At 62.7% G+C, this 26,023-nt stretch overlaps 3 protein-coding genes across 4 annotated transcripts; 1 reads left to right on the top strand and 2 right to left on the bottom strand.

Moving 5' to 3' along the window:
• Positions 1-626: 626 nt before the first annotated feature.
• ZNF598 (zinc finger protein 598, E3 ubiquitin ligase) lies at positions 627-11,471 on the top strand. Its single transcript, XM_030301534.1, is given in 23 exon segments — positions 627-851; positions 5,713-5,825; positions 6,341-6,415; positions 6,417-6,468; positions 6,678-6,702; positions 6,705-6,888; positions 6,985-7,010; positions 7,013-7,201; positions 7,380-7,443; positions 7,575-7,691; positions 8,252-8,386; positions 8,388-8,482; positions 8,652-8,725; positions 8,848-9,362; positions 9,364-9,485; positions 9,488-9,619; positions 10,020-10,179; positions 10,293-10,443; positions 10,536-10,584; positions 10,587-10,668; positions 10,670-10,740; positions 10,743-10,799; positions 10,802-11,471. Coding segments are annotated over 23 exon segments (2,793 nt in total). The 3' UTR covers positions 10,882-11,471.
• A 2,279-nt stretch (positions 11,472-13,750) lies between these two features.
• On the bottom strand, positions 13,751-18,414 carry SYNGR3 (synaptogyrin 3). Its single transcript, XM_030300736.1, is given in 5 exon segments — positions 13,751-15,200; positions 15,279-15,421; positions 15,529-15,616; positions 15,618-15,770; positions 18,220-18,414. Coding segments are annotated over 5 exon segments (693 nt in total). The 5' UTR covers positions 18,319-18,414; the 3' UTR covers positions 13,751-14,990.
• Positions 18,415-21,296: 2,882 nt separating this feature from the next.
• Positions 21,297-23,881, bottom strand: GFER (growth factor, augmenter of liver regeneration). 2 transcript variants are annotated; one of them, XM_030300574.1, is made up of 3 exons: positions 23,589-23,875; positions 23,006-23,202; positions 21,297-22,102 (listed from the first exon to the last, which is right to left on the bottom strand). In XM_030300574.1, the coding sequence occupies exons 1-3, from the start codon at positions 23,850-23,852 to the stop codon at positions 21,940-21,942; spliced, it is 624 nt and encodes a 207-aa protein (XP_030156434.1). In that variant the 5' UTR covers positions 23,853-23,875; the 3' UTR covers positions 21,297-21,939. The 2 variants fall into 2 exon arrangements, with proteins under 2 accessions (XP_030156434.1, XP_030156435.1); XM_030300575.1 differs by having other exon boundaries at positions 22,009-22,826; positions 23,589-23,881.
• Positions 23,882-26,023: the final 2,142 nt, after the last annotated feature.

Raw genomic sequence — 26,023 nt, 5'->3', positions numbered from 1 at the left:
CTCCGCGACAAGCCCCCCCCCCCCCCCCCCCCGCTCAGCAGGGTGTGCCCAGTCAAGAGCACGTGGTTCCCTGCCTGATTTTTCCATAAGGATTGGGGGGACAGTCCCTGGCTCGGAGATGGATGTCTTTTCCAATAAGGATTTGCAGGAAACCCTTACTCAGGCAGGTGGTGGCGGTGCCTGGCGAGCAGGCCCGTGTGTGTTCCAAACACAAGCGGTGAGGGCTGGAGAGAAATGCTGGGCTCCCGAGACGAGAGCCTAGCTTATAAACTACGGGCCGTCGCGTTAACTCTGCATTTCGCAGCGACACGGGAGAGCGCTTGCACGCGAGTACGGCCCATCCACAGCAGGGGCACACTTACACTGAGCGTCATCCGGGGTCGCTCGGACACTCGCACCCGTCCGGCGGCGCTGCGTGTCCCCGCGCGAAGAGCTCTGGCCACGGAGCCCTCACGCAGCCTTGCTCTGGCCCGCGCGCCTCGCTGGGCGGAAGTCGCGGCGCGCGCTTCCGCCGGGCGGGCCCGTTGCTGGGCGGGGCTGACGTCGCCCCGGAAGGGCGGGCCCGCCGGGAGCCAGGCCGCGCCGCGCCGCGCCGCGCCGCGCCGGAGGGGCCCGCAGCCCGGACCATGGCGGCGGCGGTGGCGGGCGCCGAGGGGCGGCGCGCGGCCCTGGAGGCGGCGGCGGCGGTGACGCCCGAGCGGGGCGGCGGGAGCTGCGTGCTGTGCTGCGGAGACCTGGAGGCCACGGCGCTCGGCCGCTGCGACCACCCGGTGTGCTACCGCTGCTCCACCAAGATGCGGGTGTTGTGCGAGCAGCGCTACTGCGCCGTGTGCCGCGAGGAGCTGCGCCAGGTGCGCCGAGCCGGCCGGGCCGCGCGTTCGGCGCCGGGGCGGGCGCGGGGCGCGGCCGGAAGGGACTTTGCCTTCCTGGTGTCCGGCCGCGGGCCTGGCGGCGCCGGCTTCCGAAAGACAAGCCTGACGGGGCCACCCGGGCTGGCTCCCGGCCGTGGGGCCGGCAGGCAGGGGTGGCCTCAGCTGGGTCGAAGAGGGAGCGGTCCCTGGGGGGGACGGTTCGTCCTGCGCCCCAGGGATTCCTGCCGGGCCACAGGAAGAGGCATGATCAGAGCAAGAACTACCTAACCTGCTTGCTCTGGAGAGTTTATTCCTCAGGGATCTCCACTGGAGGCGGAGGACTTGGGGTGGAGGGGACTGGGCAAGGGAGCACCTCCAGAGGCAGTCTGTCCTGGAAGCAGAGGGTCAAAGTGGGTATTTCCAGCCCAGACGTGTGTTTGGGTCCCTCAAGTTAACCCCAGCAAAGTCCTCCCTCCATAGACCGGCGCCTTCATGTATGGAGGGGCGGTGGCCCTTGGTCTGCCCACACAGGGAAGGCAGGACCATCGAGGTTTCCTTAGGACTCTTGGTGGATCGGGATAAAAGTGTTCTGAAGTTTTTCTCCTCCTTGCCAATTCAGGGTGGGGGGGAGGGGCTCAGCTCCACAGCGGAGGTGGGGATGTTTATGACTCTTTCCAGACTTGGAAGCCATGGAGGGTGTCAGAGGACACCATGGAGATTCCCCCCACCCTCCCAATAATGCCAGATGCTGGCTGGGAGCACCTAGCTGGAGCTCCCTTGATTTGCTTTGAGATCTGTTTGCTTCCAGCATTGTGAAATTCCGTGGTTTGTTCATGGAAAGCTTGGGCTGGTGACATCTGCCAGGGAATCTGACTTCTTTCTTCTTCCTAGAAGTGACGCAGACATGGCATTGTTGAGGAGTAGTTCCTTTGGTTGTTTTGTTTTGTTTAAGTAGAAATTATGTCTGATGCTATAATTCCCGAGCTCTCCATGGGCACTTACTCTGTGCTCCATTAGGAGACGCTTGGAGATGCCGCCAGTCTATCATGGGGTGAACAGAGATAGCCCTGGGAGAGATCTAGGGTGGAGGGGTGGTCAGGAAAGCCTTGGGCCTGCGGCTTAGTGAGCGCCTCCCAGCATTGCCACTCTTGCGTGCTTGCATGGCATGACGTAACTCTTGGATGGCCAGGTTTTCCCAGTGCACCTGTAGTTTCCTTCCAGGAAGGACGGGGCTGCAGGTCTCGCCCGGGAAGCGAGCAGGCACCTATGTGTGGCTACTCTAGCCGGCATCTGGCCTCTCTCACTCCTTGTAGGTCCCACACCCTTCCAGTGCTCTGTGGCAAGGGGGTGTTGACATGAGCTGTCAGCAGCTCCTGCTGGGGCGTGCTTTGGCACTGGGTGCCTTTGGCTGATTCTGGCCTTCCTCTCGGGCCTGCCCTGAATTACTGGGCAGCAGGAGAGTGTCCCGGGAAGTGTGTGAGATGACGATCCTCTCTGTTCATCTTGCTTCCCTCCCACTCTTGAACTTGCAGCCCCACCCTGGTCCTTTGTGTTCCCTTGCTGAGTCCTACACTGTCCTCTGAATGTGCCATGCCCACCAGGGAATCCCACAGCAACCCCCAGCCCCTGAACCCTGCCTCTGCTGTGTCCTTCCTTACAGGACTAGGTCTTTGTAAAAACTTGGGAGGAAAGTGAGCCAAGGGACTGTGTGGAACAGGCCTACCCCTGGACCGGGCACTTCCCTGTGTCTGCCCCTGGGGCAGGCGTTGCAAAGAGCAGACGCAGAGCAGCCCTGCAGCTGCTGGTCAGGCGAGGAGCCAGACTGATCTAGATTGCCCAGCAGGTGCTCAGGGTAGAGGCGAGGCCAGGCTCCCAGGTTGTCTCTCAGGTCTGTCTCTGTCCACCCCAGATGGTTTCCAGGGTGCACCGGCAAGACCAACGTCAGGCTTCCCATCCACCCTTCTTCCCCAGTCACATCTCTCCTACAGGCCGTTTTCTTTTGAGAGATGATTCAGGTCTTGGGCTCCACCTGGCCCTGATGCCCCTCGCACGTCCAAGAGGTTTGATGGGGCTGCTGTACAAAGTGGGATGTGTCTGAGCTAGTCTCCCTTCCATTTCACAGGCAGGAGGTGGGAGGGGACCTGCTGATGACAGTCAGGAGGCCAGACCTGCTGACCGGTCTTGTTTTTCTGTTGTTGGGGCCCATCCCCACTGGCCTGGTCCACCTGGGCTCCTCAGGGGCCTGTGCTTCTAGATGGGGCCCACCTTCAGCATCAGGCTCACTCTCGCCAGTGGTCGATGCTAGCGCCACCCATCCCTTCTTCCACTCGTGCTCAGGGAGCGCCCACTGCATACTGGGAGTGGGGAGCAGCAAAGCCCCAGGCAGGAACACATCTCCACCTCGTGGGGGTCCAAGCAGGGCTCTCCTCCCTCTCCTCCCTCTCTTCAGGGATTGGCCTGGCATCCTGGGCCCACCCAGGGGTGCCCTTTCCCCTCTGACACCTGCTGCCTGGCCTACCCAGGGGCTTCCCGGGATGGTCCATCCTCACGTGTCCAGGCTGGGCGTGTGCCTCTGTCCTCAGACCCATGACCCTCTCCCATCAGGGTGATCACTCGGGTAGGTGGGTCTCGGCCATGCTGGTGGGATGCCTGCAGTTCCTCCGTGTCCCGGGTTGGGCCACCGTGCCCTGATCTTGTTTGGCGACTCGGTCCTGCCACTCGCTCACCCTGTGCTGTGGGCAGGGACACTGGCCACGCCAAGCCGCACTGCCATCTTCCTGCCTGCCCCTCACTCTCCTGACATCTGGTGCAGGCCTCCGGGGGCCCCATCTCACAGCCTGTCTAGGAGGGGCCACCAGCATTTCCCCACACTCACACCCCCTGGCTCCAAACCTGCTCCCCCTCATTCTCAGACAGACCCAGCCTTGAGCCTGTGTGCCGCAGCCACTTTCCCTTCCCCGACCTCTTCCTGGGGTTGCCACCCCTTCCGAGCCAGCCCAGTGTCCCCTTCTCCTGGCGTGGCTCACGTGTGCTCAGCACAGCCTGGCAGTCCATCTTGAGGACTGTACCTTACCTCTGTCCACAGCGAGGGTGCCCGCAGCAAGACACTCCCAAGGGGGATCAGGGCAGACCTCGGAGAGGAGGCGCCGGGGCTGGGGGAGGCAGTGGTGACGGTGCGACCCGGCTGTGGTGTCCTCTGCGGAAGGAAGTTGTTCCTCTGTTTAGTCTGCTGGACTTGGATGCCTTTTGGCTGGGGGTTCCCTCACGGGCTGCTGCTGAGCCGCCTTGTGGGCAGATGCCGGGCTCCTAAGTCTGCTGTCCGTGTTGCCTGAGCACAGCTAGGACCCTGAGTTGCACGACAGGCCTTGTGATCTGTGGCCGGCCTGCAGCATCCTGACCAGCTCAGGGCCCTGCGTGTGCAGGCGCTGGTCCCCTGGCAAGAGGCAGTAGGGACTAGGGTCTGGGCTCGGAAAGCAGGGCTGGGTGGGGGCTTGCCCCAGAGGGGCAGGTCCCCTGAGAAGAGGCCAGTGTGAGACCCGGAGTCCTGGGGAAAAACCAGGGGGAGGGGGAGCCTCAGGAGCACAGCTGTAATGAGCACCCACTCATTGCGTGGCAGGGGCAGTGGTGGGTGGTCACGTTCACCCTGCCCAGCCTTGCCAGACGTGACATCAAGGGGAAGACAAGCCTGTTGGGGCAAGCTCGTCCTCCTCCACCCCCCACAATGGTGTGGCTGGACCCTGATGCTTCCCTTGGGCTCCTATGGGGTGGGGGGGTCGGCTTCTTCTACCCACAGTGTATCACCAGAAGTGTGGACTGAGGTCCCCAGCTTCTGCCCCAGACCCCCAGGGAACCAGTTTTAACCGTCCTGCTGCTGGGGGACATTGTGACCACCCATTCTCCCCACCCAGTACTGCGCTTTTCCAAGTTCATGGCCATTCTGATCCCAGGTATCTTCCGCTGGCTGAGCTTAGCTGAGTCTAAACATGACAGGGATGACCTTGACATGGCCCAAGGTGAGGACTCTGAGCTGAGGCGAGTGACCAGCTCCAGGCGAGGGGGACAGTGGTGGAGTGGGAAGGGGCATGGCGAGACCAGCGGTGTGTCTGGATCCAAGGGAGGGGAGTGGGGGCCAGCGAGGAGGGAGCCTGGAGGGAACAGTGCCTTTGTTGTCTAGGAGGAGAGGCCTGGGCCTGCGAGAGGGTCCTGGGGCTGGGCTCTGTGGAGGGGCTGAGCACGCTGTACTCAGAGTGCCGGAGACCCCTGGGAAAGAGGCTGCAGGAGTGTCTGCACCCTGCCCCTGCTGAGTGCCCGCAGCTCGGCACTGACCCCCCTGACAACCGGATGGCAGGCAGGAACCTGGCCAAGAAGCAGTCAGGGGCCATGACCGACTCCTCCGTGGCATCGTGGGTGGACAGAGCATGACTAGGCCTTGACTCGTGGTTGCCTGTCTCGTCCTGGTGACATTATTTCCATAGCTGCTTCTTAGACTGCATCTGGCCTGTGCTCAACACCCATGTGATTAAGCCCTGGCTTGCTTCGTCCCTGTCACTGCCCCCTGGGGTCACCGCCCCTGGGATGACCTCGGTCTGTTGCATAGCTGGTTTGGCTGTGGATGAGGGAGAGCCTCCCGCCCCCTGGTGGTCAGGCCGGGTATTGCGTCTCCATCCGGGCAACCCCAGGTGGGCACGCGGCAGGTGTGGAGAGGGGGCCCTGGGTGGCCCAGGATAGCAGAGGCTGCTGCCCGCAGGGCCTGACGTGGGCCTCCCACGAGGGGCTGAGTGCCTCCCTTTCTTCTTAGCCGGACAGTGTCCTCCAGTGGGTCCACAGCCCTTCTCAGCAGGTCCCTCACTCTTGGTTCCAGGTGGTCTTTGGGAAGAAGCTTCCCGCCTTTGCCACAATCCCCCTCCACCAGTTGCAGCACGAGAAGAAATATGACATCTATTTCGCGGACGGGAAAGTTTTTGCCTTGTACAGGTGAGCGGGGGTCCCAGGGGCCCGCAGCCAGCCTGGGTCTGGGGAGGGGCTTGTGGCAGGGATGGGCACGGCCCTCGGTGGTGAGGGGGCAGCGTGCGTGTCAGGGCCCCCCTGCTTTCCTGGCGTCAGCCCAGCAGGGGTGGATGGGCGGGGCGAGTCTAGGGAAAGCGCTGGGTTGTAGCGCGGTGCCGGCTTTCTGGGGCGTGTGAGGCGCACGCAAGCCCGCGTGAGTTGGGATCTTAGCCCGTGGCAGGAAACCCCATGAAGGGCGCGGCTGTCGCGGGGCGGGTGAGGGGCTGGCTCCCAGTGTGGTAGTCACCGTGCCCGCCCTACGCAGAGGTCGGCCATCCCGCAGCCGGGCTCAACCGCGGGGCCCCTGCGCTGGTGGGCGTGCCGGGTGCCCGTCGTCCTGGCTCTTCCCAAAGCGCACGCAGAGACTGTGAGTAGGCGCCAGGGCTCACTCCGGCCGGTGCCCTGAGTGCCCGCACGGCCCGGGGGGCCCGATGTGTCTCTAGGCAGCTGCTTCAGCACGAGTGCCCACAGTGCCCCGAGCTGCCGCCGTTCGGCCTCTTCGGAGACCTGGAGCAGCATGCGGAGGCAGCACGAGCTCTTCTGCTGCAAGCTGTGCCTCAGGCACCTCAAGGTGCGCCCCACCCCGCTCTCTCCTGCTCGCCACCCCAGCCCCCCCGCTGCCATGCGGGTCCCCCCAGCTGTCCTGCCTCGCGCAGCCCGGGCGGGGAGGGGCTGCTGGCGTCTGGGGGCCCAGAGCTGGCACCAGCACCACCGGGTCCCCTGTGTTGCGGGGCTGTGGGAAGGGCCCCCCCCCGGCGCCCAGCACCCTCTTCCCTGCAGATCTTCACGTACGAGCGCAAATGGTACTCCGCAAGGACCTGGCGCGGCACCGCATGCAGGGGGACCCCGATGACACGTCCCACCGCGGGCACCCGCTCTGCAAGTTCTGTGACGAGCGCTACCTGGACAACGACGAGCTGCTGAAACACCTGCGGCGAGACCACTACTTCTGCCACTTCTGTGACTCGGACGGGGCCCAAGACTACTACAGGTGGGCGCGGGCCCCGGGCACCCGAGCAGGCTGGGCAGGGCCTGGCCGGGGTGGCGGAGCCCACGGGCTCCGGCTGACACCCCGGCCCCCCGCCAGCGACTACGCCTACCTGCGCGAACACTTCGGGAGAAGCACTTCCTGTGTGAGGAGGGTCGCTGCAGCACCGAGCAGTTCACCCATGCCTTCCGCACCGAGATTGACCTCAAGGCCCACAGGACGGCCTGCCACAGCCGCAGCCGTGCCGAGGCCCGCCAGAATCGCCAGATCGACCTGCAGTTCAGCTACACGCCACGGCACTCTCGCCGGAACGAGGGTGAGCACAGCCTTCCCTCTGAGGAGCGGGGCTCCCTCCGGCTCCAGCCGGGCGCTCCCGGGGCCCGCAGACCTCAGACCCAGGTCCTGACCTGAGCCCTCGTGTGCCAGTGGACGGGAGACACGCACCTCCTCGCCTCTCAACGAGCCCTGAGCGTCTGAGCACATTGTGACCACAGGGAGCGCTTTGCAGCAGTCGGCTCCTGGTGTCCTCTATCTGCCCCCGGGGGGCGGGGTGGGGCAGTGGGGTGGAGTGAGGAGCGCCTGGGGCTGACATAGACCCTGGAGGTGTCTGAGCCCATCCTCGGGGGGGGGTCCTGGAGCACCTGCCTCGGTCCGGCCCGGGCCCGTGACAGGCTGTGTGCCGGCCGCAGGGGTCATCGGGGCGAGGACTACGAGGAGGTGGACAGGTACAACCGCCAAGGCCGTGTGGGCCGGGCCAGTGGTCGTGGAGCCCAGCAGAGCCGCCGAGGAAGCTGGAGGTACAAGAGGTGGGAGGATTTGCGTGCCGCTGACGTTCTCCTGGCGCCGGCCCCGCGGTGGTGGCAGCGGCCGACAACTGGGCTGGGACCAGGCACAGGGGTTGGGGGACTTTGGCCTTCCGGTGTCTGGCGTCCTGTACCTGGCAGTGGGCCTGCTTAGTGTCCTGAGCAAGCGGACGTGCCCTGCTCTTTCTCTAGCTGTAGCCAGAGACCCCAGTAACACAGGTCGGGGTGAGTGACGGGGGCCTGTGTCACTTGGCTCCGTGCAGTTGAGCTGTGAAACGCTGTTGATGCAAACACACGCTCAGGCCGGGTGCCACCCCCAGTGTCGGGCAGGACGGAGGCATCTGTGGAGCCCGGAGCACTGGGCTCCCTGGTGCCCAGGGAGCCCCAGCCTGAGGCTGGCACCTGAGTCGTGCCGTATCCGCAGCGCCCTCTCCTGGCCAGTGAGGGTGGGCCTGTGCCCGCTGGCCGGATGCGTCAGGGGTGGGGGGCCCCTCCCCAGCACCTCGCTCTGCGCACCGCTCTAGTCCTGGGCCTTGCCCAGCCTGAAGGCCTCCCCCTCCCAGGGAAGAAGGGACCGGGAAGTGGCAGCTGCCATCCGGGCCTCAGTGGCCGCACAGCAGCAGCAGCAGCACAGCAGCAGCAGCAGCACAGCAGCAGCCGCAGCAGCAGCAGGAGACACGCAGGAGTGAGGACCGGGAGGGGGAGGCAGGCCAAGAAGGAGGAGGCAGGGGTGCGGGGTCTCGAGGAGCTCCGAGGTGCCCGGCGCCCGCCCCGGACTCAGGGTGAAGGTCCAGGTGAGTTGACTCTGCCCTGGCGTGGGAGCCACTTGGGAGGTGAGAGGCAGGCTCCAGGCCCGCACGGTGCCTGGGACTGGCGGGGGCCCCCGGGAGCTCACCCAGGGGGTCTGTTCCCACACCCTGGACGTTGCTCAGCGCTGACCTCGGGTCCTTTTATGTCTCACAGGCCCCAAGGAGGCCTCAGCCAATGGTCCTATAAGCCAGGAGTCCCTCCCGGCAGCCGGCCCGGCCGCAGGGGCCATGCTTCCAAGGTACGCTTGCACAGAACCGGGGTAAGAGAGGGGGGCTCCTGCGGAAGGTGGGTGCGGGGCAGGGGAGGCCCCGCAGGCCGCTGACGCCACTCCCCTTCCTGGGCTCAGCACCCTCCCGCCCCCACCTCGAAGCTCAAGGACGAAGACTTCCCCAGCCTCTGCGCCTCCACCTCCTCCTCCGCCTCCTCCTCGTCCACCGCCGCGGCTGCTCTGGGCCCCGCGGGGCTGGCACTGGCCTACCATGTCCCTGCCAGAGGCAGGAGCACCTTCCAGGAGGACGACTTCCCCGCCCTGGTGTCCTCCGCCTCGAAGCCCAGCTCCGCCCCCACCAGCCTCATTTCTGCCTGGAACAGCAGTGGCAGCAAGAAAGTGGCGCATCCCACCACAGGGGCCCAGGCTGCTGGCGGCAGCAGCCAGCCCCCCAGGAAGGCTGGGAAGGGGGGCAAGGGCAGCAAGAAGGGCGGGCCACCCCCCTCAGAGGAGGAGGAGGAGGATGGCCGCGCCGGCCTCACCGCCCAGGAGCTCCGGAGCGTGCCCACCACGGTGGCCGTCTCCTCCCTGCTGGCACTGGCCTCCACCCAGACCCTCACCAAGGTTGGCAAGAAAAAGAAGGTGGGCTCAGAGAAGCGGGTGCCGCCTCGCCGCCCCACCGCCCCCTGACAGAGATGGACCCCCTGGGGCCGAGCGGGCCCCCGGCGCACCCACTGGCAGAGCCGAGGGGCCAGTTGCCGTCATTGTCAATGGACACACGGAGGGCCGGCCCCGGCTCGGAGCACACCCAAGGAGCCCCCTGGGCTCCCACGGCCCCTGGGGCCCCTTCCCTGCCCCACAGCCCAAGAAGACTTCCCAGCACTGGGAGTCCCCTGCCCACCCAGGATGCCCCCCCCCAGGTACGTGCGCCTGGCTCAGGCCCGCCACTGGGCATCTGGTCAGATTGGAGCCCCTGGGCCCGGGGGGAGGGGGGAGCACACCCTGAGGGGCTGTGTGTCGGGGGCGGGGGGGGGGGCAGCCACCGGCCAGCCAGCAGGGACGGGAAGCCTGCGAGGTAGGGGCCAGCCGCCCCGGAAGCTTGGCGGCACCCCCCTGAGGAGTCTGCTTACCCTCCCTGTAAACTGGGGCAGGCCTAGTGGCCTTGGCCTTTCCAGAGGAGGGAGTAAGTCACCTTCAGGCAAGAGGCCAGTGTTGCCCGAGGGAGCGCAGCTGGTGAGCTGGCCGGCAGGGGGAGCCACAGCGGCCCCTGGAGCCCAGCCAGCCAGGGTCACGTTCTGGGTCTGGCGGGGCCACCCCTGCAGGCTTCAACGCCGTGGTGCTCCTGAAGGGCGCTCCACCCCCACCCCCCCCCCGCCTGGTGCCCCCTGTCAGCAAGCCGCCGCCTGGCTTCTCCGGCCTCCTGCCCAGCCCACACCCGGCCTGCGTCCCCAGCACTGCCACCGCCACAAAAGCGTAAGTGTTGGTGGGCCATGCAGCCTTGTGCCCCCGGGAGCAGGGGAGGGCCCTCACCTTGGGCCACCCCAGAGGCTGAAGCCTCCACCTCCTCCCCATCTCTCGGCCCCCAGACCGAGGCTGACACCTGCACCACAGGCCTACCTGGTGCCCGAGAACTTCCGGGAGAGGAACCTGCAGCTCATCCAGTCCATCAGGGACTTCCTGCAGAGTGACGAGGCCCGCTTCAGCAAGTTCAAGAGCCAATCGGGGGAGTTCAGACAGGTGAGTCAGGCGGGGGTGTGGGGGGGCCGGTGCAGCCACTGCTGGGGCTCAGGCCCGCACGCGACATGACTGGGTCTGGCTCTGGATGGCAGGGCGTGATCTCCGCGGCCCAGTATTACAAGAGCTGCCGTGACCTGCTCGGGAGAACTTCCAGAAGATCTTCAACGAGCTGCTGGTGCTCCTTCCCGACACGGCCAAGCAGCAGGAGCTGCTGTCCGCGCACGCACTTCCGAGGCCGAGAGAGGCCTCCGGGCACCAAGGCCAAGAAGAAGAAGAGCGCGTGGCAGGCCACTGCCCGCCGGCGGGCCTGGACTGCTGCGTGTGCCCCACCTGCCAGCAGGTGCTCGCACATGGGGATCAGCAGCCCACCAGGCACTCCACGCCGCCCAGGACAACGACTTTCCCTCCCTGCAAGCCATCGCCAGGATCCTCACGTAGCTCCCCGCCAGCATGGGCAGGAGCCGCCACACCCGTGAGCCTCCTTCCTCCTTCCTGGCTGCCGTGCAGCCGGGTGAGGCCCTGGTGAGGCCGCTGCTCGGCCCCTCAGCTGGCCAGCCCGCCAGGGGTCACCAGGAAGGCCCACCCTGCCCCGTCAGCACACCGTCACATAGGAGTCCGTCCCGTTTCCTCCTGGGAGCCCGAAGGCCTTGGTGGCGGGCTGCTTTTGGTTTGTTTTCATGCTTTTGGAGGTTGTGAGGGGAGGGAAGGGCTGGGAGGCCGTAGCCTGTCCGTGCTGTCCGAGCTGGTGGCAACAGTGGCCCTCTCCAGGCGCCCCCCCCAGCCAGAGGGCGCTGCGGCCCCCAAGCCAGAAGCTGTGGGTCCACCCGTGCTGGAGTCAGATGTTGAGCGTGTTGTGTAAACAGTTGGCTGTTTCGTGATTCAAGAACGTTCAGGATTAAAAGCAGACGCGAAATTGTGCTACTTGAAGTTGTATCTTTTTATGAGACAAGCTGAATCTGGGATCTCTAATTGCCTCTGACCTTTTATAAGACCGTGTATCTTCAAATAATTTATTTTGCAATAACGCACATAGCCTGTGTTCTGAGCTTCTCTGTCCTCCCAGACCACCCCGCAGCTGGGGGGCTCAGAGCTGTCAGCCAGGGAGCAACTGGGTGGGGGTGGGGACGACCCGTGCGTGGAGCTGGGGCGGCTGGGCTGTGCTCCCAGGAAGCAGCAACCAGCCAGTGCCCTGTCCTGGACGTCTGGCACTGCCCAGGCCTCCCAGGAATACACCAGGACATGTCTGACCTATAGTCAAGTAGCCAGTAAAACCATCCTTCCAGAACATGGGAGTCCTACAGAGCCAAGGGTTGCACCTGCAGACTGGTCAGGAGCTACTGAGGTAAACCGCAAAAGCACATCAGAAGAGAGCGTGTCTGAAATTCTGCGAAAAAATAATTTGTGAATTATTCGGATCTAGTATCTCAGAAGGGGACCAGAGAAATCTCCCCTTTCTGCCCTAAACCACGTAAACAGTAGTTCTAAACACACAACCACATCCAAATAAAGAAAAGGAAGTGTCCTTACATGAGAACTGAGCTTTTTTTTTTTTTTTTTAACATTTATTCATTTTTGAGAGACAGAGTGTGAGGAGGGGAGGGGCAGAGAGAGAGGGAGACACAATCCAAAGCAGGCTCCAGGCTCCGAGCTGTCAGCACAGAGCCCAACACCGGGCTCAAACCCACGAACTTGGAGATCATGACCTGAGCTGAAGTTGGACGCTTAACCAAATGAGCCACCCAAGTGCCCCCAGAGATGTCTTTCTAAATGAGGAAGGTGTACCCATGATGATGAGGGGCCAGGCCAGGACCCCACAACTGCACTGGTACCACCTGTGTGGACCGCTGTGGGCCTGGGCGGTGCTGTCTGCCTGTGGTTGGGACCAGAGCAGGCCCATGGGTGATGGCCGTGCTCGGGTCCCAGCAGCGGAGAGAGCCTTCACCGTCTTTACCCTCCACTGGGCCGCATAGAGGCCACCTGCCTTCCCTAGGACCCACCGGAAGCCCCTCACAGCTGATGCCTTCTTTGCAGGCCTGAGTAAAACCAGCCCCACAGAAGAGTAATCTGGATAATAAGGCATCTTGTTAACAGTATCTAAAATAAGCTACTCTTAATGAAGCAAGAACCATACTAATATTAGGCAACACTTAAGTGATGCCTGCCGTGTGACAAGCCCTGCTCTGGGCTCTGCACATGCCTTAGCATGACCCCCAGCCCGCTCCTGGGACCAGAATTATTATCCCCTCTTACAGAAGGGGAGGCCGAGGCACAGACGAGCTGAGAGACTTGAGACCTGAGACAGCCCTGCTCAGATGTGGCCAAGCTGGCATTCCAGCCCCAGAGACAGTTCTCAAGGCCATTTCTCTCAACCAGAAGGTTATCAAACAATTAGAAATCTAAGAATGAGGGGCACCTGGGTGGCTGAGTCGGTGAAGCGTCAGACCTTCGGCTCAGGTCATGATCTCACGGTTCATGGGTTCGAGCTCTGCGTGGGGCTCTGTGCTGACAGCTCGGAGCCTGGAGCCTGCTTCGGATTCTGTGTCTCTCTCTCTCTGCCCCTCCCCCCTCATGCTCTGTCTGTCTGTCTCTCTCTGTGTCAAAAATAAATAAACATTAAAAAACAATTAAAAAAAAAAAAAAGCAAACAAGACCAAGCTGGGAAAATCCCCAGAGATGGAGTTAGCTGGCCATGGAATGTGGCTCTGGAAGCTGCACGGAGCACCCGGTGGGGTCCCAGGAACGGAAGGCAGACGTGTAGAGAAGGGGACAGGCAGAGAAAGAATGACTGCTTTTCTTAGCATTGAAGAAAGATAGCTTAATAAGCACTGGGGTGCACCTGAATGGCTCTGTTGGTAGATCACTGACTCCATCTCGGGTCGTGAGTTCCAACCCACACTGGAGTTGTGTGGAGATCAGTAAATGGTTGTTTAAAAAACACACCACATAACACAAGTACTGAACAGGATAATTCTTTAAAAAGCCACATCTCAACATAATACAACTTCTAATACATTTTACCAAAAAGGAAACACAGATAACCCACAAAGGATAATCATCCTTGTCTGTCTCTCTCAAATATAAACGTTAAAAAAACAAAAAAACCAGTTTAGATTAAAGAGAGAGAGAGAGGGGTCTCCTGCTTTGAGCCACCCAGAGGGACGTGCGGTGGGGGCCTCAGGGACCCCCAGAATGTGGGCATCAGCCTGACCTCCCCTTGCTGCCCCTTCCTGGATTCTGGGCGCTGATGGGGCAGATCCCAACCTCTGGCACCCGCAGGGGCAGGGGTAGAAATGACTCGGAGACTGTGCCGAGGAACTCACTTACAGTCTTTATTGTAAAGAAGTTGCAGTTGAAACATGGGGACACTGAAAATACACCATCAGGGATTGTTCTTTGGGAAGAGGGAGAGAAAGATCCATAGATACAAAAATTGTAAACATGTTCACTTAAATACCCACACATAATTGGTCTATGCTACAACGGACAGGGCTGTCACTCAACTGCAACTCCAGAGGGAGGCGTCTGTCTGTAAGAATGAAATGTGGCAGCCGCATTTGGTATTGACATAATGTAAAAAGCGGCTTTGAGCAATGCTGAGTCGGTCAGCTACGCAGAGGCCCCCGACCTTGGGCTGTGCCTTTAACCACGGGGGTGCAGGGCAGTTTGCTGAGGGGAGGTCCGGGAAGCCAAGGTAAAGGGGTTTGCACAGATCGGCCGTGTCCGGGGCACTGTGGGCATGGGGAGCTCTGGGCCTCCCTCCTTGTGAGGGCTTGTTGTCTCCAGGCACACGCGGCGTCCCAAGCCTCGCTTAGGCAAGGTCTTACTGAAGGGTTGGGAGAGGGCAGGTGCCAGGCCTAGAGCCGTGTTGTGTCTTCTAGCCCAGAATGCCCACATGTGGGCAGGCTCCCGGGCCAAGGCCGGTGGGATGGGAGCAGGGGCCACAGACAGTGAGGCTGCTTGCGGGGAACTAGGAGGTGAAGCCCGAGGACTTGACCACAATCACAACTCAACAGGACCAGGCTACTCTAGCGAGCCTGTGAGGGCAAGTGGGTGGAGGCTCCAGACAGAGCGCACGCACAGCCCCATGGGGTGAGCCACCACAACAGGAGCAGGGACCGTCACTACCCTCAGGGACATGGGAGGGGAACAGCGCCCATGTCTGAGGGGCAGCCCCTGCACCTAGCTGTGGACAGCTAGGACCCCTGACCCCAGAGTGGACAGGTGAGCCGGGGGCTAGCTGACTCAGGAGAGGAATGGCCCCCTCCCAGGCTGATTCACCAGAGGTTGGAGGACACACGTCCAAGACCGCACTGTCCCCTCCTCAGGACCTTGGGCCTGGGGCCAGCGCCTAAGGGGACAGGGGAACCTGGGGGGTGGGGCAGCCTAGGCACCCTGGGGGCTACCCTCTCTTGGCCCCAGATGGCCCACAGTGGCCACCCCCTCTGTCCCTGGCGCTGGGCCAGGAGGACCTGAGGGAGGTCCCAGGACGCCCTGGACCCTGCCTGCCTGGTGGCAGCCTCCGAGCCCTGGCGGGGGCCTGCCGGCCACTAGTAGGCAGGCACCTGGTACCCTTTGGGGCTGGTGTCCAGGGTCTCGGTGAAGGGAGGGCTCTGGTAGGTCTCGGTGCCCTCCACGCCGCTGCCCACCGGGTAGCCAGGATAGGCCTGACCCGCCCCGGCGCCCAGCTGTTCGGTGGCAAAGAGCGACATGTCCGTGCCCAGGCGGAACCGCTGCAGGGCCTTCACAGTGAGCGCCACCTGAGGGGGAGCCCGGGGTCAGCCAGCACCGACCCCGCCCCGCCCCGGCCCGGCCCGGCCCCCGCCGGCCGCACTCACCCAGCTGAGGATGGAGAAGAAGCTGAAGGCGATGGCGGCCCGCGCCGCGTCTCCCGCCTGCAGCGTGCCGGGCCCGGGCGCCGTGCGCTGCCACTGGTTGGTGAGGAAGCAGAAGCCCACGAACCACAGGAAGGACCAGAGCCCTGCGGGCAGGCGCGCGAGTCAGGGAGGCCGGCGCGGGAGGCCCCGCCCACCGCCGGCAAGCCCCCGCCCCGGACGAAGCCCCGCCCCGCGGCCCGGCCCCGCCCACCTGAGAAGCCAAGGTCCAGCAGCACCGCGCGGCGGCGGTCGCGGACGCTGCTGATCTGCTGGAAGAGCACGTCGAGCAGCAGGAAGGCGGGCGCAGGCAAGGAAGGCCCCCAGGCCGAGAGCGACGCCGAAGCGGCAGGCGCCCGCGTTCCCGTTGAAGACGCAGCGCAGCTCGGGGCCGCTGTCCGGTGTTTCACGTAGCCCCTCGTTGACTATGGGCCCGAAGACGGCGATGGAGAACACCTGCGGGCGGCGGGAGGGAGGGGGCAGGGGCACTCAGGGCCCTGCGGTGGCGCCCGCTTCCCAGCCAAGGCGGATGTCCCCGTCACCACCGCGACTGCTCACGCCCTCCGGGCCTGTCCCTACCTCTCCCTGCAGCACAGGGCCCATCTGTGGATGGGATCTTCGGGCACCCTTCCCTTAATACCTCCCTCACGTATTTAAAAATTTTGGACATGGGGCGCCTGGGTGGCGCTAGTCGGTAAGCGTCCGACTTCAGCCAGGTCAGGATCTCGCGGTCCGTGGGTTCGAGCCCCGCGTCAGGCTCTGGGCTGATGGCTCAGAGCCTGGAGCCTGTTTCCGATTCTGTGTCTCCCTCTCTCTCTGCCCCTCCCCCGTTCATGCTCTGTCTCTCTCTGTCCCCAAAATAAATAAACGTTGAAAAAAATTTAATATTAAAAATTTTGGACATTGGAGCGCCTGGGTGGCTCAGTCGGTTAAACCCTCGACCTCAGCTCAGGTCACGATCCCACAGTTCATGGGTTCAAGCCCCGCCTCGGGCTGTGTGCTGACAGCTAAGCGCCTGGAGCCTGCTTCAGATTCTGTGTCTCCCTCTCTCTTTTCCCCTCCCCACCCCCCCCCCCCCTCTCTCTCCCTCAAAATAATAAAAACATTTTTAGAAATTATGGACATATACCATTTAGTGAGCATCTACTATGCTCAGGCACTATGCTTAAACCACGACTTTACATGGATTCCTCATAGAATCCTCCCCTGCAAACCACAAGGGAGCCATTGTTCTTATCTCCTTTATAGATGGGAAAATTGGGGCTCCAAGTAGTGAAGTCACTTTGGCCGATAAAAGATGGGGCTGACATTCAAACTGGGTCATCAGCACCGCAGGGCCCCCTACACTCCAGACTGTAGGAACAGGAGCCTTCACCTGGATCAGTGATTCCCAGGCTCCAGCGGGTGGCGCTGTGGGAAGCAGGTGTGAAGAGAGGGGCCAGACCACACAGGGAAGCCGCGGAGGGACAGTTGCACAGCTGACACCCAGGCCCTGCCTAGAACCCACCCTCAGCATCCGGGAGCTGTGTGGCCCTGCTTCTTAACATGCCAAATACAGGAACAGGTGCAGCTCATGGAGTATTGGGGCCAGAGAAATAATGCCCACCTGCCGTGCTGCACTTGGTGGGCACCCAAGGGATGACAGCCCCATGTGACTGATTATTGGCACCATGAGTGTTCCGGCTCAAAAGTCGACACTATTAACCTTCGGGGTTCAGTCACACCACAGCATCCCGTGCCCACAAAGGCTGGAAGGCAGGTGGCAGCGGACCATAGTCATTTTACTTTATTTATTTATTTATTTATTTATTTATTTATTTATTTATTTATTAAGGTAGGTTCCACAGCCAATGTGGGGCTTGAACTCACGACCCTGAGTCACATGCTCTACCGACTGAGCCAGCCAGGCACCCCTGGACCACAGTCATTTTAAACCTGATGCTGCTGTTTTAGCTCTGGGCAGCGCTGTGTTTCTAAAAACAGACCTTCAGTTTCAACTTCATTTCTCTCCTTTCCTTCGCCAGCTCCTTGAGATGAAGGCCGGAGGGAAACCCAGGTGTGGGGTATGGATATGTGCCCCCAGGTGGTCCACAAGTCGCACCAGAGCTGGCACTAGGATACAGGGGTCCTATCCTGGTCTGCCCCAAGTCAGCCCACCCTGGGCATCGCTCTCCTTGAAGACAAGCGGGCAGGTGCAGCTGGCACCAAGTGCCAGCGGCTACACAAAACCCATATAGTCACCCCACCTCTCCATCTTTCCTGCCTGGAGGCGTTCGAGGGGGAAGCAGGACGCCCCCTCTAGGGATGCCCCACTGGGCGAGGCTGTGCCCAAATCTGCCTCTCCCACACCACCCCCAGGAAGTCCTTCTAGTGCAGAGCCCTTCTTGCTGCCCCACCCAGAGGGATCCCAGAGCACCCCCACACTCACAATTGCAACTGGGGGGCTGGGAAGGGCCAGGTTCCCTTCGAAGGAGGCTGGAGGATGTGTGTGGGGGAGAAGCGGGCGGAAGCTCTGCTGATACACTTGGCTCCCACAGCCCCCTCCTCGTGCTGAGATTGGAGCGCTCGAGCCCAATCCCGTCCACGCCCCTGTGCCCGCTTCCAGGTCGTGAGAACAAGAAAAACGGAGCGAGGGCTAAGGTAGGGGACAGAGTTAGACCTAAGGAGGAATTGGAGGATGGGGGCGGCGGGCGGTGACCTCTCAAGGTCCCCGGCGGTTGCCGCCGGCCCCTCCCCCTCCCGCAGGTGGCGCGCCCAGCCCGGTGACGTCACCCCAACCTGCGGCCGGCGGGGGAGGGGCCCGCGGGGACAAGGATGGGGGCGAGGGGCTAGGGGCAGCGGGGAAAGGACGAGGGATGCGAGGCGAGGCGAGGCGGGATCGGGGACCGGGGCGAGGGCCACTCACCCAGGACGCGACCCGCAGTAGGGTCTGGGGCCGCCGGGCGAAGCTCACGGGGTCCAGGGCGGCCCCCGCGCGGCCCGCGCCGAACGAGGCTCCCTCCATGGCTGGCCCAGGAGGACGTGCGCCCCCGGCGCCCTCTGTCTGTCTGTCCGTCCAGCCGGCCCGCCCGAGGCCGCCCGGGTGTGCTGCCGATGCTGCTGGCGCTGCCGCTGCTGCCGCCGCCTCCCGGGAGCGCGCGCCGGCCGCGGCGGGGGCGCGCGGGGCGGGGCCGAGCCGGTGCCCCCCGCCAACTGGTCCGCGCGCCGGGCTGGAGCCCGCCCCTCCCTCCGCCCCGCCCACCGACCCACCCCCTACCTTCACCTGCTAGACCCCGCTCTGAGATGCAGACCGCCCGCCGAGCCCGCGTCTGGAGCAGGGGCTAGGGGTCCGAGCCGCCCCTCACGGGTGAAGTCGGGAGTCAGCAGGGGAGGGAGACGCTGGACTCAGCCTTTCCCGCAGCCAGGCGAAGGGACAGACGAACCTGACCCCGCCCCTCTGAGCTGAGCTCTTTGGCGAGCGAAGGGTAACCCGCTAGGGCTCCAGCGTCTTCCCCAGCCAGCCCTCAGGGAAGGGGAACCCGACTCCCCGTCTCTGGTTCCCCGCAGACCAGAGAGAAATTACTGGGCCCTTCCTATGAACCCACACAGTTGCACCCTAGCTTCTCCTTCGGAAGGTCCTAACCTCCCTGACAGGGAGAGAGAACGGCCTCTGCCGCGCAGAGGCACTTATCCAGGAGGACAGAGCCCACAGGCCAGCATGGGTGGGGCTTGGGGGACATTTCTGCTCCTTTTCGGTGGCTGGAGGCTGTCATTCCAAGGGTCCCCAGTGAGCCCATCACACTCCTGGGTCTCCCCAACCACTTGAGGCTGACATGTTTAGTTTGGGGCCACAGGGTGGGAAGAAACATGAGATGGGGAGTTTGGACAGGCTGGGGTCCCCGCCGGGTCTCCTGTGCAGACCCCCGAGCCCAAGTTAGACAGGGTCCCCTCCTCCCGTTTTTCTTGGCCAGCCTGGCAGGGTCCAGGACGACTGCTGTGTTTGTGGCTTGGGCATCGACAGGAAACGTTGGCATTTCTGGATCATTTACCGTGCCAGGTGTGGCACCACAATGGTGGGAGGCAGGGACTATCAGACCACCACCCCCCCCCCCCCCCTTTTTCAGATCACACACAGGCAGCTGGTTGAGTTCCCTCATCACATCAGAAAGCGACTGGTGCTCGAGCGGAGGGTCCTTGCTGTGCTGTCCGTGTGCACAGTGATGCCTGGTCCCATCCCAGTGTGGAAGCCATCCCAGGACAGGCATGGCCAGAAGTGTCGCCGGTGAGACTCGTGGTCCATTCCACTGTGCATCTGGTCGGTCACCCTCATCTGTCAGCAACAGCTCCTGGTCTGTCCTGAGCACCATCTGTTTGCCCCTTATGTTTTTTTTTTTTTTTTAATTTTTTTTCAATGTTTTTATTTATTTTTGGGACAGAGAGAGACAGAGCATGAACGGGGGAGGGGCAGAGAGAGAGGGAGACACAGAATCGGAAACAGGCTCCAGGCTCCGAGCCATCAGCCCAGAGCCTGACGCGGGGCTCGAACTCACGGACCGCGAGATCGTGACCTGGCTGAAGTCGGACGCTTAACCGACTGCGCCACCCAGGCGCCCCTGTTTGCCCCTTTTGTGTGACCATTTGCATCAGCATCCCAACAGGCTGCTTTCTTGGGCCTGAAAAGCAAACCTCTACTCCTGACCCCCTTCCTGTCCGGATGCCCCCTGGTATTGCTCCCTTTAGTCCCAGGGACAATTCAGACGTCCCCACCCCATGCTTCCAGGTGTCGCCCTCTCCTCACGTTCCTATTTTGTGAGCCCTTTCTCATCACCCTTTTGGGGTTCTCTCCTCTTGTCCAACCTGTGACCTCCTGTGACCTTTGAACCTTGGGGGTCCCAGGGCACGGTCCTGGGGCTTTTCTCCTCCCTCTCCGCTCACTCCCTTGGTCTGTGTGCTGTGACAGCTCGAGCCAGAACCTCCCCTTGAACTATAGTCCCACTTGCCTTCGCCTGGATTGGGGGGCGGGGGGGAGCCTCCAGGAAGCCAGAGTTATGGGAAAAGGGAACATCCAGGCGGTGTGTTCCTGAGCCAACCACAGCACCCCTAGAGAGGCCAGCCGCTTCCCCAACTAGCAGGTGACTTGGGAGGCTAGAAACAAGCCACGTGCAGGGAAGAGTCCACCCAGAGGAGGAAAGCGGCGCGACTTCTCTGCCGGCTGCTCCCTGCCTCCGATTCCCTTGCACCGCTGTCCTCTTTGGGGAGGCCCTGCCGAAGCCAGCACCCCTGCGGTGCCGGCTGGGGGGAAGACGCTGAGGAAGCCACGCCACAGGCTCTGCTTCTGCCATGCCTCTGCCAAGATGCCATGAGCACGGAGATGACCAGGGCATTAGGACCCCAGGGATGGGGCTGCTTGTTACTGGTCCATTCCGGCTGGAGGCCACGCCTGGGAGCAGGTCCGGGAAGACGCCCCCACGCCTGCTCCAGCCACAGCCTTCTGCAGGGCACTGATACCCAGAGCAACTTCATCCTCCCAGCTGCTGGGGCCCAAACCCCATGGTCCACTCTGGCTCCTTTCTCTTGGCCCTACTGCTACCCTGGGGCAAGCCTGCCTCTCCGCGGTCACATGGCTGCCCTCCCTGCTCTCACCCACACCTGCCTCAGCCCAGATCCACAGCCAGAGGAACCTTTGGGAACTCATCTTGCCATTCCCTGGCTCCAAATCCTCTAAGACCTCCCCATCACGGGAGGTAGGTGGGTGTTGAAACAAAGTCCTTGCCGGGACCTTGAAGATTCGGTGCCGTCTGACCTCCCACTCACCTCTGACCTGCCCTCAGCTCCAGCACTCGGCTTCCGTGCTGTTCCTGGGGCTTCCTGGGCTGCTCTTGCCCCGGGACCTTGCCCTCCTCTGAGCAGAACTTGGACAGAAGGAAGCAGCTGCCCAGGGCGGCGCAGACAGGCCCTGTCCCTTGCCGCAAGTCCCAGCACAGAACACACCGAAGCCAGGCCCTTGGTCACCTCTCCATCATTTTATTTTGGTCTCAAGCTGAGGCTGGCCCCACACGCCTGCGTCAGGCCTGGTACAGGTAAGTGCTGGACAGGAGGCGGGCAGCAGCACTAGTGGAGCCTCAGAGAAGCCTGCCTGTGCTCTCCCCGCAGGGACCGAACGGGGGCGGGGGGCGGGGGGGCCTCAGCCCCCAGGCCTCTTTTCCCGAATTACTGACAGCACTCAGCCTACGGAGCTGCGGTCACCGCAGCAGTCTCTAGCTACATGGTGGGGAGACCATGGCCCAGCCTCGAGGAGCAGGACGGGGAGCCCAGGCAGGCCCTTCACTTTCTCGTGCAGGGAAGTGGGCCCCAGGGTGCGGAGGCTGCATTCTGAATGGAAGGCACAGCCTGGACTGCTCCTGCCTCCTTCACCTGCAGCCCCCGGGGCCTCGGCCGAGGAGGAGCCAGCAGGGCGTCTGCGGCAGGCACCTCCACTTGTACTCCAGACCTAAGAGGGAAAGGGCCCCGAGAGCAGTGTCTGCGGACCACCCAACTGAGACACGACAGGCTGTGGCTCCGATGCACTTTAATGAGTGCCCCGCCCCTCTCTAGCCAGGCTGCCCGCAGGCCCAGGCTGCTGTCCCACGGCTCTGCCGGCCACCGTCTAGTCGCAGGACCCATCCTTCCAGCCGTCACGCCAGCGCTCGTCCACTTGCGAGCAGTCAAAGTCCGGCTTGCCTAGCTTGCGGTTCACTTCATTGTGCAGGCGGCACAGCCACTGGGTGAAGCACGCCCGGGTGCGTGTGTCTGGCTGGTTCCTGCATATCCTGTGTGGCGGAATCACGTAGAGGATGGGGACGGGCGGTGGCCCCGCTGCCCCTGCCCCTCCAGCTCCTTGCCTGCTCCATCCAGGGAGGAAAGCTGGGGTGCTGCTGTCAGCTACACCCAGCGTGCCCTTGTGCTGAGACACAGGAGCTCCCAGAACAGGGCTGATCCTGCAGTGTCCAACAGTGACGGGCTCCTCGGCCAGCTCGGGCCCCCTTCCTGAGGAGCTTGGCAAACCCTGACAACAGCTCAGAGCAAGACATTAAGGCACAAACCAGGCAACTTTACAACCTCATAACAATCAAGAAGTCTCCCCGAGCATCCCTGGCCCCAGGCAGTGTGTGGAAGGGGTGGGGCCAGCACAAAGGCATAACTGAAAACCAAACCTGTTTCTAGCACCTGGGGCTCCAGTGCATCAGCTTAGCAAGGGACCTGTCCCAACTGCCCAGGGTTCACAGGGCTGCCCTGGCCCCCACATTCAGCCCAGAAACACCTCCTGGGTGCCAAACAACAGCTCTTGGGCCCCCCATTGAGGAAAAAGGAACTCTTAAGAAAGCAAAAGCAGTGGATTCTCAAGGTCTCGAGATCAGCAGTCCTGCTCCAGAAGTCAGGCAAAGTGGACTCCTTAACCTGCCCGGGGCCTCCAGTGCTGAGCAAGGGACTTTGTAAGAGAAGCCTGGCCAGGCGCCTCTGGCTGTAGAAAGCAGCAGCCCCGGGCAGCTTGGCCTTTGAGGAGAAAGGAGAAGGCTCAGTGCGTCCAAAGCCCACTGCTGGTGCTCCCTGCTCCGGGAAACCCTCTGTCACCTCTGCACCTACTTGTCCAGGCTCCCCTTTAGGACATTAGGTAGGGGCCCCAAGCCCAGGCCGATGCTCTGCTGCCTCCAGATGAGGCGGACACAACTTACCTCTTCCTTATGTCTTCGGCACACTCCTCACACGGGTAAAACTTGGAAAATAAATGTATGAACTGAGCCATGTCTTGCTGCTGTTCTGGGGTCGGCAGATCGGGGTAGTAGGCGGCCAGGGTGTGGAGGACAGCCCAGCTGTGGCGGCCCAGTTCCTCGCGATCGGGAGGGCAATCTTCCCTAAACTTGCTGTCCCGCTGCGGGAGGAGATCGACCAAGGGTCAGTTCACCTCCCTGGACCAGGAGGCGACAAGACTCCCCTTTTCCCCGCCCCAAGACAGAGGCTCACTGTCTTGAGACAGAAGTCCTAGGCCACCGATCCGGCACACGTGTGGCTGAAAGCCTAAAGGCCGGCCCTCCCTCGGGGCAAGGTTTAGGGGCAGCCTACCCTGCGGGGCACATGTCTGTCAGGCATAGGGCCCGTGGGGCCCCTCGGCTTGGGCCTTGGGAGATCAGCGCGGGGGCCCGAGAACAAGCAAGGTGTGGGGGCCGAGGGCGCGGGTGCTTGTGCGGGCCGGGACTAGGGGTCAGCCGGGCTCGCGGGCCTCTGCGGGTAGGTGGCGGCCCCGGGGTGCATCTGCACCTTCTGCTGCGTCCGCATCCACGTCTTGAAGTCCACGCAGGCCCGGCAGGGCCGCCTCCGGGACGTGTCCTCCTCGGCGACCTGAGAATCGGAGGTCGGCGGCGGGGCTGGCGTCGGGGCCGAGGCAGCGGCATCTCTCCGCCCCGCGCCCCGGCCGCGCGCGTCCGTCACTAGGTCGTCCATCACCTCGGAGCGCGCGCCGCCGGGCAGAAACGAGAAGAGGTTCCCGCCGTAGAAGCGCCCCCGCTCGCCGGGCGCCGCCATATTGCCCGCGCAATGCCTGCCGGGCCAGCTCGGCCTCCAGATGGGCCTCCAAGACGGCCGCCAGGCCAGCGCGCGCGCCGCCGCCAGGGCGCGGCCACAGGACCCGGGCGCGCGCGCCGCGGGCACAGGCTCGGGTTCGGCCGCGGGCTGGGAGGACGGGCTCGAGCTGGGGCTGGGGCTGGGGCTGGAGCTGGGGGCGGGGGCGGGGGCGGGGGCGGGGCCCGGGGCCGGGGCGGGGTCCGGCAGGGAGGTAGGGCTGTGGGCCGAGGACCGCGCTCGAGAGGCTGCAGAGCCCGAGGCTTGGGTCCGGGTCGGCGTGGGCGAAGGGCCAGCAGCCCGGGTCCTGGCCGCGTCGCTGGGCCTCGATCCGCGTCCCGAGCCCGGCTTGCGTCGTCCGTGGCGGCGCTCCCGCTTCCTCCAGTAGAAGAGCAGCGTGTTGTGGAAAACGCGTCGCGGCCGCGCGCTGGACTCAGGCTGCTGCGATCGAGGCGAAGTCCGTGTTCCGGCCCGTGACGCCCCCATCGCTCTGCTCTGACCGCCCCGCGTGCCCGCGGCCAGGCTCTGTGCCCTCAGCCGGGGCGCGCCCAGCGGCGGGAGGCGCGGCGCCATGGCAACGAGGGACGGTGCAGTGAGCGCACAGAGAACGGCGCGCGCTAGGGCCTGGGTCCCGCGGATCCCTCCGAGCGACCGGCGCCAAGACAACGGGCGCCTCGCAACGCGGGGCGGGGCTGTGCCTGCAAAGAAGGCGGCGCGCGGCTCTGGGCTCCTCCCGGCCGGGAGTAGCCCGGATCCTACAGCCTGCCCGAAGGGGTTATTTCCACCTGGGGAGTCGTCTCAGCTTCTATACTTACTTTCATTCATTATGCAAATATTTGTGTAGTGCCTAATCTGTTCCAAGCACTGGTCTAGGCGCTGGTCAGGGTGGGCACAAGATCCGTCCCTGACCTCCTCAGCTCCTTGTCCAGTGGTCAAGACGGAAAAAGTAAAAACAAAACAAAAAGGGAGTCACACTAACAAATGTTCACTTACAAATTATGGGGACCATGAACAGGGCGTGGTAAGTCAAGGAGGCCTCATTGAGGAGGTGTCCCTTAGGCAGGGGCCTGAAGGATGAGGAATCGGCTAAGGAGGGCAGTCAAGGCCAAGGCTGGAGATGAGAGGGTCTTGGCCTCTCACATGGGCAAAAAGTGGGTGGGACAGGACCTGGGGAAGGTGGTGGGAGGAGAGACTCAAAGATAGGCAGGAGCACGGGAGGGCCTCATCAACTGCCCTCTGAGCTGGGGATTTATTTTAAGGACCATAGGAAGGTGCTGGACAATTTGGGGCAGGGCTACCCCGACCTGATCCCATTTCTGCGTTGGTTTGTTTGTTTCTAATTTGAAAAAGAGAGCAAGGGAGAGGCAGTGGGGGGTGGGGGAGAATCCGAAGCAGGCTCCTCGCTCAGTGCGGAGCCCGAAGCGCGACTTGACCTCACAATCCTGGTATCATGACCTGAGCCAAAATCAAGAGTCGGACGCTCAATGGACTGATCCACTCAGGCACCCCCTGATGAGGGAGCGTGAGGCAGACTGAGGGGCCAGGCACAAGCTAGCACACCCCCACCCCCAGGTGGGGTATGTGTGATATTCCTTGGACACTCTGGACAAAAAAAAAAAAAGGAAAAAAAAATGGTTAAACTGGTAAGTCTCCACCAGTTTACCAGAAGAAGGCAATCCTGCAATAGCCTAAAGTCCAGGAACTCACTACTGTCTTAACGTTAATGCTTTGCTAGAGGAAAAAACAACCTTAGTTTCACAATAGCTAGGCCTCCAATAATCTGTGAGTCTTTAGCATATGACAATCTCATTCTAGTAACTCCCTCTCCCCAACTCCATAAAATGGTCACCCCACACCTATAGTGCAGCTCTTCCTACCTATGGGTCCTGTCCCCGTGCTTTAATAAAATCGCCTTTTTGCACCCAAGACGTCTAAGAATTCTTTCTTGGCCGTCAGCTCTGGACCTTCCCCCCCGTTACCCTAAAACCTCATCACCCCCCATTTCTATTTTGCAAAGATTCCTCTGGAGAGTGGATTTCATGGGAGCTAGTGAGGAGTACGGGCATGGGAGGAGGGGGCAGTTGTCCAAGTGAGAGGTGAGGGTGGGGGCTAAGGAGAGGGGATAGAAAGGAACC

The sequence above is a fragment of the Lynx canadensis genome, chromosome E3, assembly GCF_007474595.2.
Source record: "Lynx canadensis isolate LIC74 chromosome E3, mLynCan4.pri.v2, whole genome shotgun sequence".
In the NCBI taxonomy this organism is placed as follows: Eukaryota; Metazoa; Chordata; class Mammalia; order Carnivora; family Felidae; genus Lynx; species Lynx canadensis.
Note: the sequence above shows the minus strand (reverse complement) of the source record. Positions and strands in the feature narration are given on the sequence as shown.